A 12,515-nucleotide genomic window follows, 5' to 3' on the forward strand; every position below is an offset into this window, starting at 1 on the left:
TCGCGTGAAAAAATTTTATTTTATATACTGTACATATCTGAGAACTTTCTTTATACACGAGAACAATTTCTCTGTTGCAATTGTAATTAATTACATTATTCGATTTCTTACGTGTTATAAAAAAAATTCAATTTTCATAAGTGGATCACGGTAAACTCGCAGTGTACTTTCTATCGAGATGATACGATTGTGTGATATCTATATTATTGTAACAATTTTATTCTGCCTACAATTTAAGATATTGTGAGTAATCGTTTGTTCAATTTTTATCTGTGATAACTAATGTAACGAGATAATAAATCCAAATATTTGTGACAAGACATAAAAGAGAATTGTAATAAATAATAAAGATTTATGTCTATTCAGAAAAGAGAATCAATTGATCTAAAAGAATAAATGTACAAAGCGTCTAACATAGCATCTTGTTTCCGCACAATGTACTTTTTTTATTGATTCATATTTACAATATTTACTGGTGAAGATTACATCTAGTGAGCTTTCTTTCTATCATACAATTTACATGATAGGCGTGACCACAACGGAAGATTGCAACTCCCTTGTTACCTAGCAGAATTGGTGTCTGCAGAGACAATGTGCAGCACGGGCATGCTAATGATTTAGTCTGATGACGCATACCCCAATGATGAGCCGATGTGCCGAACATATTCGTATCTATCGGTCGTCGTGTATCTTTTTCTAGAGCTTTTACCAACTGGTCACGTACCTGTGAAAGATTTAAATAAGTTCCAAAGATATTTGTTACGTTTACGTGGAGTACTCTTGCAGCGGGTTCTTTCAATTATTTACTATGCTAAAAATACTGATTAAATCGTACAAATTAAATGCTGATTATTTATCGTTTCATGTTATTAGCGGGATGATCTGTATTAATTTAATTTTTCCACAAATAATTAAGTATTAGTTAAGTAATAATTAAGTTGAAAAAAACTCGCAGAATCACAGAGGATTACGCAATTTAGCCTATACACACACATCAAAGGATAATATCGAAAGTATAATTCTACAAAAAACTGTCATTATACGTTTTGTAGGTTTCTGTGTTTAGACGCTTTATCGTGTTCGTGATAGAAATAACAAGATTACCTGCAACGAGCACATCGTACCAAACTCTGCCGATAGTTGATTATTTTTACTAAAATCAATCGATTTTTTCAGACCGTGGTGATGCAGAATTTTTGTAAATATAATCGACTGGAATATGCTGCAAAAAAAACAATACGTTAATATTGATATTCAGTCGAACCGAGAACAGCAAAGTATTAATGTAACCATCGTATGTGTCTTAGTACGTTTTGTCCAATGTGACATCCGGCATCATGTTCTGCAGCTTTTTGAGAAACGCCATGGCTTTGTCCGGCCCTTCTCTTCCCATAATTTCCCGGGCTATTCCACTCCAATCTATCAACATGTCGCAATCAGGTTTCTTGACCAAAGATGTCGCGCAGAACAGGCAAGTGCCATTTTTTATCTCGCTTATACATGCGTTCACACAACTCCACTGTTGTTCGTTTAGCGCCGGTAGCAAAAACGACAATACGACATTGTCTCTGGTCTGAAGGCATTGTCTCAGCACATCGTCTAGAGTGTCGCGTCGCTCGATGCGAGCAGCTAGGTATTCACGCCACATGTAAGGTACCTTGTCGCAGATGTTGCCACACTCCTCCGGCAGATTATTCGCGAATCTCGCAACCAACGATTGACCAATCTCTAGGAATTTCGGCTCCACTATACTTTGTTCCATCGGACGGGGGTAGCCGCAGCCGCATCTGGCGTAACTCGGCGCGTTGATGTCGGTGAATGCTCTGACAAATTGTCGCACGATGCGATCGTTACTGGTGGAACGTAGCAGCTGCACGGAGGTGCTCTCCAAAAAGGAGTTGTAGCAATTCAATTCTGCAGCGCGTGTCACTTCGTAGAGGAAAGCCTCAAGTCCGGGTGAATCCTTGTACGATTCCTTGATCATTCTCATTTTCCTGTCGATGTCCGAAACGATTTCCTCGACAACCTTTTCTGGTAAGCCGACCTTAATGTTATTTGCCAGAGCGTAGATCGACTCCAAGTCGGCCTGCACTCTGTACGTGATACTTTCTTGCAGATCAGATCTTTGATAATTTTCGTTTTTAACTAATGTTTCCGCGTTGTAATCGGAGTCGGTCGTCTCCTGCGTGTCCTCCTGCGCCAGATTTTCAGCAAATTCATTCGCGATCTCAGGTGTTTGCATTTCGGACGAATCTTCGCTCGAGATTTCAGGGGACTGCGACGCGGACGTTGTTTCGCAATAAGTTCTTCTATTCGCGACAAACTCGTCGTTATCAGGATGTACGACCACGATACCGGATTCCAGTTTGGCCGGCGATCTATCATTACTGCCGGATCGTAGAAGCGTTATTAGCGATTGTAACCGCAGTCGCAGTATTTCCTCCTTCTCTCGCGACGAATCAACGGCTTGCGGCAAATCATTCAATTCGAGCAGCTCTAGCATCTCTTTCTTGGCGATCGTCTTCGACAAGTGCTTCTTATAAAGTACACAAGCGCGCAGACACTCGCGATATTCTTCGTAACGATACAGTCGTAATATCAGTGCACTAAGCGACGATAACGTTAGGCAATGGAACTCGCTATCAATGGTCATAAGATAAATCTTGTCACCCGCAACTGCAGCCATGCTGATGTTGGTGAATTCGTTGCTCCACAGCAGCACGCTCGCACTCGCAGGATCGATCACGTATAGACCGCTCGTCGTGTGACAAAATAAGTATTTGCTCGCGACTACAAAGAGATGAGTAAAGTTGACGGATTGCGCCGGCCATTCGCGCTCCGTACTCTCTGTTTGCTCCCTGTCCTTCACTTCGTGACTAGATGACGGATTGGCGGCGGCCGATCGAAAAATCGTTCTCGGGGACACGGCTAGCGCCTCTTTCAATTGATGTGTTTTTATGACCACCCCGTCGGCAGATACCTCCCACAGTCGCGACCCTGGTCGTGCGCAAAAGATCTTCGGGCAATTCTCGCTCAAGATATTACTGTCGTTGTCGGAGATCAAATTGAACGTGCCGCGCGAATTGCCAATGTTTCCCGCTTCCATTCTTTCAGCGTCCAACGTAACGCCGCTCTCGTGCGTTTGCGCTTCATAGAAGCATGCACCGAATTCACCATTGCGCGCCTTATTACCTATTTGTTTGTATTGCTCTTGTGACGTGTCGCAAATGTAACAGCGAGTTAACGTGGATATAAGCAGTAGAGACGAGCAGAAGTTCAGCTGCACGACGCTGGAGTCTAGATTCATTAGTGTGTAGACTCGAGTTTGAAACATGCCATTGACCTGAGCACAATAAGAAAATATTACTATAGATACATTGTGTAAGGTATCAAGAGAGTATAACTGTTGTCGAAAATTATTCATCAAATATTAATTGGTTGGCATATATCTTTGATTGATTGAAATGTGTATACAATATTGAAATGAATACAAACAACTTACTGTAAATATAGATAACACCATGACAGAAATCCTACCAACTGCATCACCAATGTATACTTCAGTGCTGTTTTTGTTCCAGCAGAGACAAGTGATTTGTTTATATATATACTCTGTAGATACAGTTATTAGTCGTGGAGTAGGCTTTAAAGAGACTAGGCATACAATATCACGAGTTGTTGTTAAGGCTACAGTCTTTTCATCAGGTGATATCGCCACATGTGAAACCACACCCTCCTAGAATTTAGAAACAAAAATATTCTTTTTTCTTACTATATATATATATAAACTGAAAAATTCTTTTCTATTCTGAAACTAGATTGATATTTAACTGGAATTATATATCTTATGATCAATTGACTAATTTACAAATACAATTATTGCTCATACATATAAAAGAGGATTGCTACATACCGATAGAGGTATTATTTGTAGAAACAAACATGGTTCTCTGCAGAACAAATATAAACTGCCACTGGTTGAACCAAGTATAATATAATTCAAGGACACGTTGAAACATGTATACTGTAATTTATATGATTCATATTACACATGTGTCTGTATATTCATAATGAATTAATATACAATTAGGCAAATAAAAAGACTGAAAGAGAACATTCTGAATTTTGACAAGTTTTAAATATCTATTTTGCTCTTAATTTCCTAAGCACTAGAAACTACTATTAGCATAATATAAAGCCATTAATAAATTAATAACATAGAGGGAGGAGGGCGAGATACAGGAACGCAACATAATTATTTTTGTCATCGACTTAAAATCAGCTGACTTACATCCCTTAATTTAACCTCGTTAATCGCTTCGACTAGATGTAAAAAATGCACAGTTACATAAAGTATTTATCTCTTCCTACGCCATATGTACCTTTATTCGTTGCGTCGAGTTAATCGGTTTGTATAGGAGACTGTTGATTTCCTCACGTTCCGATAGAACATAAGAAAAGTCCAACGAGGCGCAGTGCATTTTCGCCCACCATCTTCTATAATAACTGCTCTCCATTTGCATGGCTCGTTTGATACAGAGCTGTTTCATTGGTTGCATATGATCTTAAGATGATATGCAGCCAATGAAATAACTTCTCGTATACAAGAAGTCGTGCACATGTAAAGTATATATAAGATCCCTGATGGCTTCTGCACACAAAATGCGGTAATGCTTGCCGCGCAGCGGAAGTCCACGCGACAGCCAATCAATCAATCAATCAATCTGCTACTTTCCGTAATAATCTTCTAACTCTTACGGAAAAACAACATATTGATTGGCTGTCGTGCGGACTTCCGCCGCGCGGCAAGCATTACCGTGTTCTGCGTGCAGGAGCCATAAGACGTAAGTAGCAATAGGTGCTTTCCAGTTGCGTACACTGTGTTACACAACTAGTGTTACAAACTAGTTTATTGGTTGCATACTATCTCACAAGATATTTTAGATAATATGTAACCAATAAACTAGTTTTGTATACGTGTGTGTCAAGATGTATTAAGCAATTGGAAGCACACTGTCCACTGCCAATCTCATTGGGTGAGTTCAGGAGACACAACGGTTGAGTAATTAGTCAACGTAATTGGTCTAAAGTTAGGGATCTAACAGTAAGGACCAATAATCACTGATCGCTCACTGATCAGCTGTTTTCTGAACGCAACCATTGTAGATGCATGTTAAAGTGGCCGATGATTTTTACGCAACTTTAATATTGATGAAATAAATTAACTGAAAAAAGTAAAAAAATTTAAAGTTAATGCTAAAGTAAAAGTTAATGCTAAAAAATTAAAGTTAAAAATGAACTAAGTTTAAGTTGAAAATTAACTTATTTAAGTTTAACTAAGTTGAGTTAATCTGAAGTATTACTCAGAAACGTAAAATTCCAGATGAAAAAATTACAAACTATTGAATATATCGTAAAGAAAAAGAAATTGTAAAAATGTGTATCTTTTATTATGCAAAACTTCTTTTGTTATTTAGCAATTAGTATAAATTAAGGTCCTGTGAAACAAGAGGAAAGAAAACACAACAATGAAATTTATACTTCAATCTAAAGTATTAATTACTCTTTATTCTGATGACAAATTACACATTTTTCCAAGAGTCACTTATTTTCATCATTAAATTTTCATTTACAAATTTCTTACATCTAATATATACTGGTCATTCTAATTTGTGTTTCAGATTTGTAGTTCAGATTTTTATACATTATGTTTTAATGTTGCTATTAACTTCTCTTTTTTCTCTTTCTTCAATAAGTCTAATGTATTGTTCATGAGTCAGTAGAGATTTTTTCAGATTTTCTAAATGTTTTATATTCGGCAAAATTATAGCCAAGTATCCACCTTTATGTGGCAGTTCCCTCAGAAGTTGTGGCTTTTCTGACAACATTTCATTAACTTCCACCAACTTTCCTATCATACAACATTTAATCAGATATCTTTGCCCATCTGAACAAAGTACAGTACAAATATTTGAGTTTATTTGTAATGGTTGCGCACCATGCTTACTCTTTCCAGAGACTTTATTCAGAGTTCTATCTAATTTATCACTTATCTTAAAATCAACTTTCATTATATCTTTACCGTCTTGTAAGATGACATGACTAGGTGCTAGGGAGAACATACAGATACGATTACTATGTATGTGTATGCATATATCATCTCCTGGTGATTGTACGTTTATTTTATAGTACGCGGCAAAATAACGTTCAGTTATAGTAGGAAAGTTACCATTGTACTGCACTTCATCTAACATGTCAGAAATATCCTCATCAGGAGGAAACACAAACGTCTCATCGTCGTTTGCATCAGTGGCTGCCTCATTGTAACTATTCACTAATTCTTCATTGCCTTCTTGTTCAAGGAAATCTTCTTTTATATTTTCTTGTATATCTCCACTTTCCTCTTTTCCATATTCGTTTTTGCAATTGTTCTCACGCTTGAAGCGTTTGCTCAATGGTTTATCATCCTTTGCTTTCAAATTCATATTAAATTTCTAACCTCACGTTATTAACAATACAACATTCGTACTATCTCTGTATATAAATCACACAATTAATCACTGTTTGTTTTCTGTAACGTTTCGTGTCTTTGTAATATTCTGCGTCCGTGTTGTGCGTTTTCTTTCCTACGAATTTGTCTCTGTAACAATGAATAAAATTAATTATCAATGATAAGAAAATAAGAATTAGGGACATCTTACTTGTTCTCTTATACATTCGTTCATCTCCTTTTGGATTTGTTCGCAGTACCCGAAAAACTTTCTATACGGATGCTACAATCATAAAATTGTTGAGACTTGTGCAAATTATGTTGGACGTGCGACAAAATATACGAGTCCTTATACCTCGTTTTCGCAATCCTGAAATTTACGAAATACCCAATTACATGCGGAATTATGCGCAGCCAACGATCTGTAATTCATCCTCGATTTATTGGATCTGTTCTTTGTAGCTGCATTGCTGAACTGGTACAATATATTGAAGTGAAACAAATATACGTTTTCTCATTCTAACTTATTGCACTAGTTCAGTAGTGCAGCTACAAAGAACAGGCCTATTATGGATGTGTTCGCGAAGTTCATTATCGTGCTACCAACGCAAACGCTATCAAGAACTGTTCACGAAGTCAGTAATGCGATTCTCTAACTTCATAACGACGATGTCACTAGCCTAGTGTATCGTTATGAGGATTTAACGACACTGTAACGAAAAATGGTATTCTATAATTTTTCTTAACGATAAATATCGTTAAAAGTGTCGATAAAATATCGAATTTTGTCGTTAAGATATCAAGGAGTATGAAACCTCTCGATAAGTAATAACGACAATATAACTAGGTATGCTCCAAGTAGTAAGGTACCTTACCCATGGGAGCATCGAGCGTCGAGCGTTAAAGCGGTAGCCAATCAACGTGCCATTTTCCGCAAGAACTACAAGTATACTTCTAAGACCTGATACATTAATTGGCTAACGCTTTAACGCTCGACGCTGGAACGCTCCCATGTATTGGCACCTGTAGGAAAGTGTGGCTCTACAGTCGCCGACTACTGGCTCTTTCTCTCCTTAATTTTTGTATCTTTTCAGATACTTTTGATTTATGATCTCGCCATGTCTACAAAAATATTAAAAAAACAATATTAAAAATGTATTAATATAGTTGTATATTTTTTCAATCTTTTATATATTAATTAAACATACAGTTATATACACACACACACACACACACACAAATATATGACATCTATTTGATATTAACTATATTGGTCCACATATATTAGGTGCGCAACTAAATTCCCGCTGTTTGTCAATAGATGGCTCCAGCAATAAGTGCTGGTCGATTTTGACATATCCAAAATGTCATGAATCAAGCTTAGACATATGGTAAACAAACCGCTTTGACACGTTAGTGATTTTGTTTTGGCGTCATATACTTTTGGTTGTGTGAAAATGTCTGATTTTGTGCCAAATAATCGTCATTTGCGGGAAGTGTTGATTTTCTTATTTCATTCGAAGAAAATGGCGGCTGAAGCGCATCGAGAGCTCCAAAAAGTTTACGGAGATGCTGCTCTAAGTGAAACAACGTGCCGTGATTGGTTTCGTCGCTTCAAAGACGGTGATTTCGATGTTGACGACCGTCCGCGTGAAGGAAGGCCAAAAACCTTCGAAGACGCTGAATTGGAGGCATTGCTCGATGAGGATCCGTGCCAAACGCAAGAACAGCTTGCTTCAGCATTAGGAGTTACCCGCCAAGCCATTTCCAAGCGATTGCATGCGTTGGGAATGATTCAAAAGCAAGGAACTTGGGTTCCTTATGATTTGAAGCCAAGGGACGTTGAGCGTCGTTTTTTCGGGTGTATATCAGTTGGACACGGGGCAATTGGACACAGTCCAATCACAAGTCGCTGTTCCAAGGGACCCTACAAATGTCTCTAATCACACGGTGCTGTGATTGGCTGTGTCCAAATGCACCGTGTCCAAGTGCGCCGCTTCCGATACGGTATCGCTAGCTTGAGTTACAGAATAGCTTTTTCGTTACAACGTCGTTAGCGCAAGCGACGATCGTCGCTACGATAACGATGTTGTCGTTAGAAAATAGGCCTACTGATCTAAGGGTCTTTTGTTGTTTCTGTGATGCACTCTCTATTTCGTAGCTCTTTTACTTTGCATGTATAATTTCACCCTGCATAAACAGTAAGGAAATTGACCAATCACAATCGACTATTCTCTTTACGGCCGAAAAATAATTAACTGCGATTGGTCAATTTGCTTAATATACTTTCATTATTTCACATAGATTTAAGCGAGATTTAAAGACTAATTATAAAATAAAAAAAATACATATAGTTTTAGTTAAGTTTTCCGTAAGTAACTTCTAACTTCTTTTTAAACTTTTAATTGCGTTAGTATTTTATTTGAGTAGCGTAAACTCAATTATTTTATAGCGAACTAACTTTTAACTTAACTCAGTTAAAAACCAAAAGTAACTTACCCAACCCTGCTTCAGAGTAATATACGAAAATACATTTATTTAACAACCATGTAAATTTAATTCAGGTAGTTACTTAAAACTAATCACATACGTGTGTGTACAATTTAAAGATATTATTAATTTCCTGACTAGTTGCAATACCAGGTCTCTTTTCTGTATATCTATTACGAGTGATTCGGTATATCTGCTGTTTGGTATATGATTTCTCCTTAATCTTTGATCTCTTTCTTCATGGATTTCTTCATCAAGTTTCCTAATATAATACCAGTAAAGAGTATCATGCCTACCTTATGATTGGATATAAATCTTTTGGCACAATCCGTTGGATTATTTATATTCAAAAAGTATATCTGCAAAGAAGTGGTAACTTTCTTATTGTGAGATCCGACAGATATAATAATTCTAAAGTTACAGATTCTTTTTTTGCGATGTTTACTTGATTGCCAATATGCGCCGCCACTAATCCAACCGTGGTATAATAAGGCCAAGTTTGAGCCGCTAATATGCCTGAGTTAACTAAACACGCGATCATCGCTATTGCAAATCCGGATAGGTAAAATTTTGTGTCATCCCCAAATTTGATGGCTGTTGATTTCATACCTAGCAGAATATCATCTGATCTATCCTAATGTACGAAATAAATTGAGAAGTAATGTATACAAGTATGAAACGCTATTGAATCTGTTGTACTCACTTGATGAGCATATATTGTGTCGTACACAATAGTCCAACAAACACCACCTATGTACATTGGCATGCAAATAGACCAATCGCATGATCCATGTATAGCAGACCATCCTAACAACGCACCCCAGTTAAATGTCATTCCCAAGATAAGTTGTGGCCAATATGTTACTCTCTTCATGAGAGGATAAATGACTACTAAACCTAAAAAATAGTAAACACATTTTAATTCCATTACACGTAAAATTTATTTTAATATATTACTTGAACAGTACCTAGCGAGCTGGCACCAAGAAATACGCTATACCAGTTTAATTGTAATAATATGAATAATCCTAAACTCAATTGTCCTGCTAGAAATATTATTGATTGCTTCATAGTTATTTGGCCAATTGCTAAAGGTCTGTCCTTTGTTCTAACTACCTAATGACATAGGTTCTTTATAGTGTATACAATAGTGTGCAATGTTATATTATTTTGGTTTTACCATTTTATCAATATCACGATCCCATAAATCATTTATGATGCATCCTGCACCACGCATTACAAACGAACCTATGCCAAAAAGTAACAGCATATAAGGATCTGGTAAAGTACCAGCAGGTGTTGCCATGGCAATGCTCCATCCACAAGGCCAAAATAGTAACCAGCTTCCTAAGAAGATATTTAAAAACCATTTTAAGTAACGATGCTTCTGACAAAAGCAGATACTTGATAACAATCAGGTATTAGCAGCGATAATATAATAGTAATAGTTTTTTTTTTCAAATCAATTCAACTTTATTGAATAATTAAGCCTCACACCTATTGGTTTGTCCATTCTAATAAGCTTCATATATGGTTGTACTTTGGGTGAGGCATTATTGACTAGTTTTGCAGCCAAGCCCAAATATCTTTTCTGTTGTAAATCTACTAACTTTATACATGTTAATATATCACTTGTCCTTAATAAGTTTGTAGTTCTTCGCTCACTGAGATTCACTTTAGGCTTGAATTTATCTTGTACTACAGAGCAAACCTCTGCATAGGATCTATTCTGCATATAGTTGAATGCTAAGCTGTCTAACAGCATAAACTCTGGATATACTTTACATGACAGTGAACCAACTGCAGTGAGCCGATGGTATCTTCTTACGACTAACATCATTTGATTTTTCCTGTTAACAATTATAAAGAATTTATGACTTATCATGTTGTATAGTCAATTATATTAATTTGATTTTGTTAACGTTGTTTTTTTATAAAATAATTCGAAGAATTCTTTAGTTTAATAACAAGTTACTACAATTGCATTTCAAAACATCCTCTTTGAGGAAAATTTTACTCAATATTCTATATGTAACATGAACTATATAAGATATTGAATAAAATTTTCCTTAAAAAGGATGTTTTGGAATGTAACCTAGAAAAGAAAATAAAGACCTACAAGATACGAGATATAAATAAAACATTCGACAAATATTGAGATACTATTGATTAAATATGGTTAGAATAGAGAATTGTAGCATCTAGCACGCATACTTACTTTCAGTCGAACCGATTTAGTATCTGTACAGTTATAATCATAAAAATATAAAACGAGTAACTTTAATAACAAAATATGCTATATGTATTTACTTTCCGTCGTTTTCGAAGAGCGACACACAGATAATAGCCACATTTATATATTTGATAAATAAATCGCAAATTGAAAATAGCAAATATTTGACCTTTAATCAGTGTATCACATCATGATATAGCATATTATATTATTATTGCGATATTATTATCCGTTTAAATCACACACATATAGTGTGGCAGCACTAGACTAAACACTTGTTCAAAATTATTCAAAATTCACGGCTGCACCAGGGGGTACAAACTCACTCTTGTAAAAATTGGATCCCGTTTTTAGTGGCGTCCTCTGAAATTGTCTCCGGATGTGGGCGAACTAAACGGGTGACGTCTGCGGAGTGGGGATACGCGCCAATGAATATGAACTGGCGCGCATAGGCAGACGTTCTTGAAACGTTTTAGCGAGCAATAGCGAGCAACTGCGAGCAACAGCGAACAACAGCGAGCAACAGCGAGCACTAATTAAAGCTATAAATATATATATTATCTTATTACTAATCATTGTAGAGTAGTAATAGTGTAGTAATAGTACTAAAACAATTAGCTAAATCGTAGAAGTAGCAACTAGCCTATAATACCTAACAGTAGCATACAACACATACACACATCCACACATATACACTCATCACGCGCGCGTGCACCACACACACACACACACATACATAACAGACACATCACACGCACGCACACCATACGCATATACATCACACACATTCACACGCACACATGCATGCCATATATATAGTATACTAACAATACTACATTATAAGTGTATATATATAATATTAACCTTATATCATATTAATATAAAATATCATATCTTTATTAACATCGCGAGAGTTACCGGATACCTCATATTATTTGATTCTTTCATTTTTTAATTCTCATAATCTTATGAAAATAGTAAAAGATGTACATTTATATATGTGCATATATGCATGCACACAACTGTATACGTGCCATACGTGCATAAGTTGCTTGCTATTGCTCTCTATAACGCTGTCTGTGCGTGCCATTCATACTTCTATTGGCGCGCATCCCCACTCCGCGTGACGTCACCCGTTTAGTTCGGCCACTTCCGGAGACAATCTCAGAGGGCGGTAGGTGTAGGTAGTGCCACTTACCAGACGGGAGTTATTACCCCCTGGGATGCACTTCGATTCTCCATGCGGGTGAGAAGGGCTGCGTTCCGAAATTCACTGCCAGTACTGAAATTCTATAATATACG

General features: G+C 36.7%; 3 protein-coding genes across 4 annotated transcripts; all 3 read right to left on the bottom strand.

The window, feature by feature from the left end:
* LOC116848559 (Hermansky-Pudlak syndrome 5 protein homolog) lies at positions 1-4,666 on the bottom strand. The gene is made up of 6 exons (XM_032824790.1): positions 4,383-4,666; positions 3,914-4,024; positions 3,503-3,736; positions 1,311-3,343; positions 1,105-1,222; positions 1-724 (listed from the first exon to the last, which is right to left on the bottom strand). The coding sequence occupies exons 1-6, from the start codon at positions 4,557-4,559 to the stop codon at positions 470-472; spliced, it is 2,928 nt and encodes a 975-aa protein (XP_032680681.1). The 5' UTR covers positions 4,560-4,666; the 3' UTR covers positions 1-469.
* Positions 4,667-5,534: 868 nt separating this feature from the next.
* Positions 5,535-7,045, bottom strand: LOC116848563 (protein Abitram). 2 transcript variants are annotated; one of them, XM_032824798.1, is made up of 3 exons: positions 6,846-7,045; positions 6,702-6,773; positions 5,535-6,640 (listed from the first exon to the last, which is right to left on the bottom strand). In XM_032824798.1, the coding sequence occupies exon 3, from the start codon at positions 6,483-6,485 to the stop codon at positions 5,706-5,708; it is 780 nt and encodes a 259-aa protein (XP_032680689.1). In that variant the 5' UTR covers positions 6,486-6,640; positions 6,702-6,773; positions 6,846-7,045; the 3' UTR covers positions 5,535-5,705. The 2 variants fall into 2 exon arrangements, with proteins under 2 accessions (XP_032680689.1, XP_032680688.1); XM_032824797.1 differs by having other exon boundaries at positions 6,702-7,045.
* Positions 7,046-8,999: 1,954 nt separating this feature from the next.
* Positions 9,000-11,554, bottom strand: LOC116848561 (4-hydroxybenzoate polyprenyltransferase, mitochondrial). Its single transcript, XM_032824796.1, has 7 exons — positions 11,199-11,554; positions 10,478-10,830; positions 10,161-10,327; positions 9,949-10,096; positions 9,684-9,877; positions 9,426-9,614; positions 9,000-9,339 (listed from the first exon to the last, which is right to left on the bottom strand). The coding sequence occupies exons 2-7, from the start codon at positions 10,818-10,820 to the stop codon at positions 9,199-9,201; spliced, it is 1,182 nt and encodes a 393-aa protein (XP_032680687.1). The 5' UTR covers positions 10,821-10,830; positions 11,199-11,554; the 3' UTR covers positions 9,000-9,198.
* Between the last annotated feature and the right edge of the window lie 961 nt (positions 11,555-12,515).

This window comes from Odontomachus brunneus, unplaced genomic scaffold (assembly GCF_010583005.1).
Source record: "Odontomachus brunneus isolate Ranch 3 - 2012 unplaced genomic scaffold, Obru_v1 Obru_scaffold_097, whole genome shotgun sequence".
Taxonomy (NCBI): Eukaryota; Metazoa; Arthropoda; class Insecta; order Hymenoptera; family Formicidae; genus Odontomachus; species Odontomachus brunneus.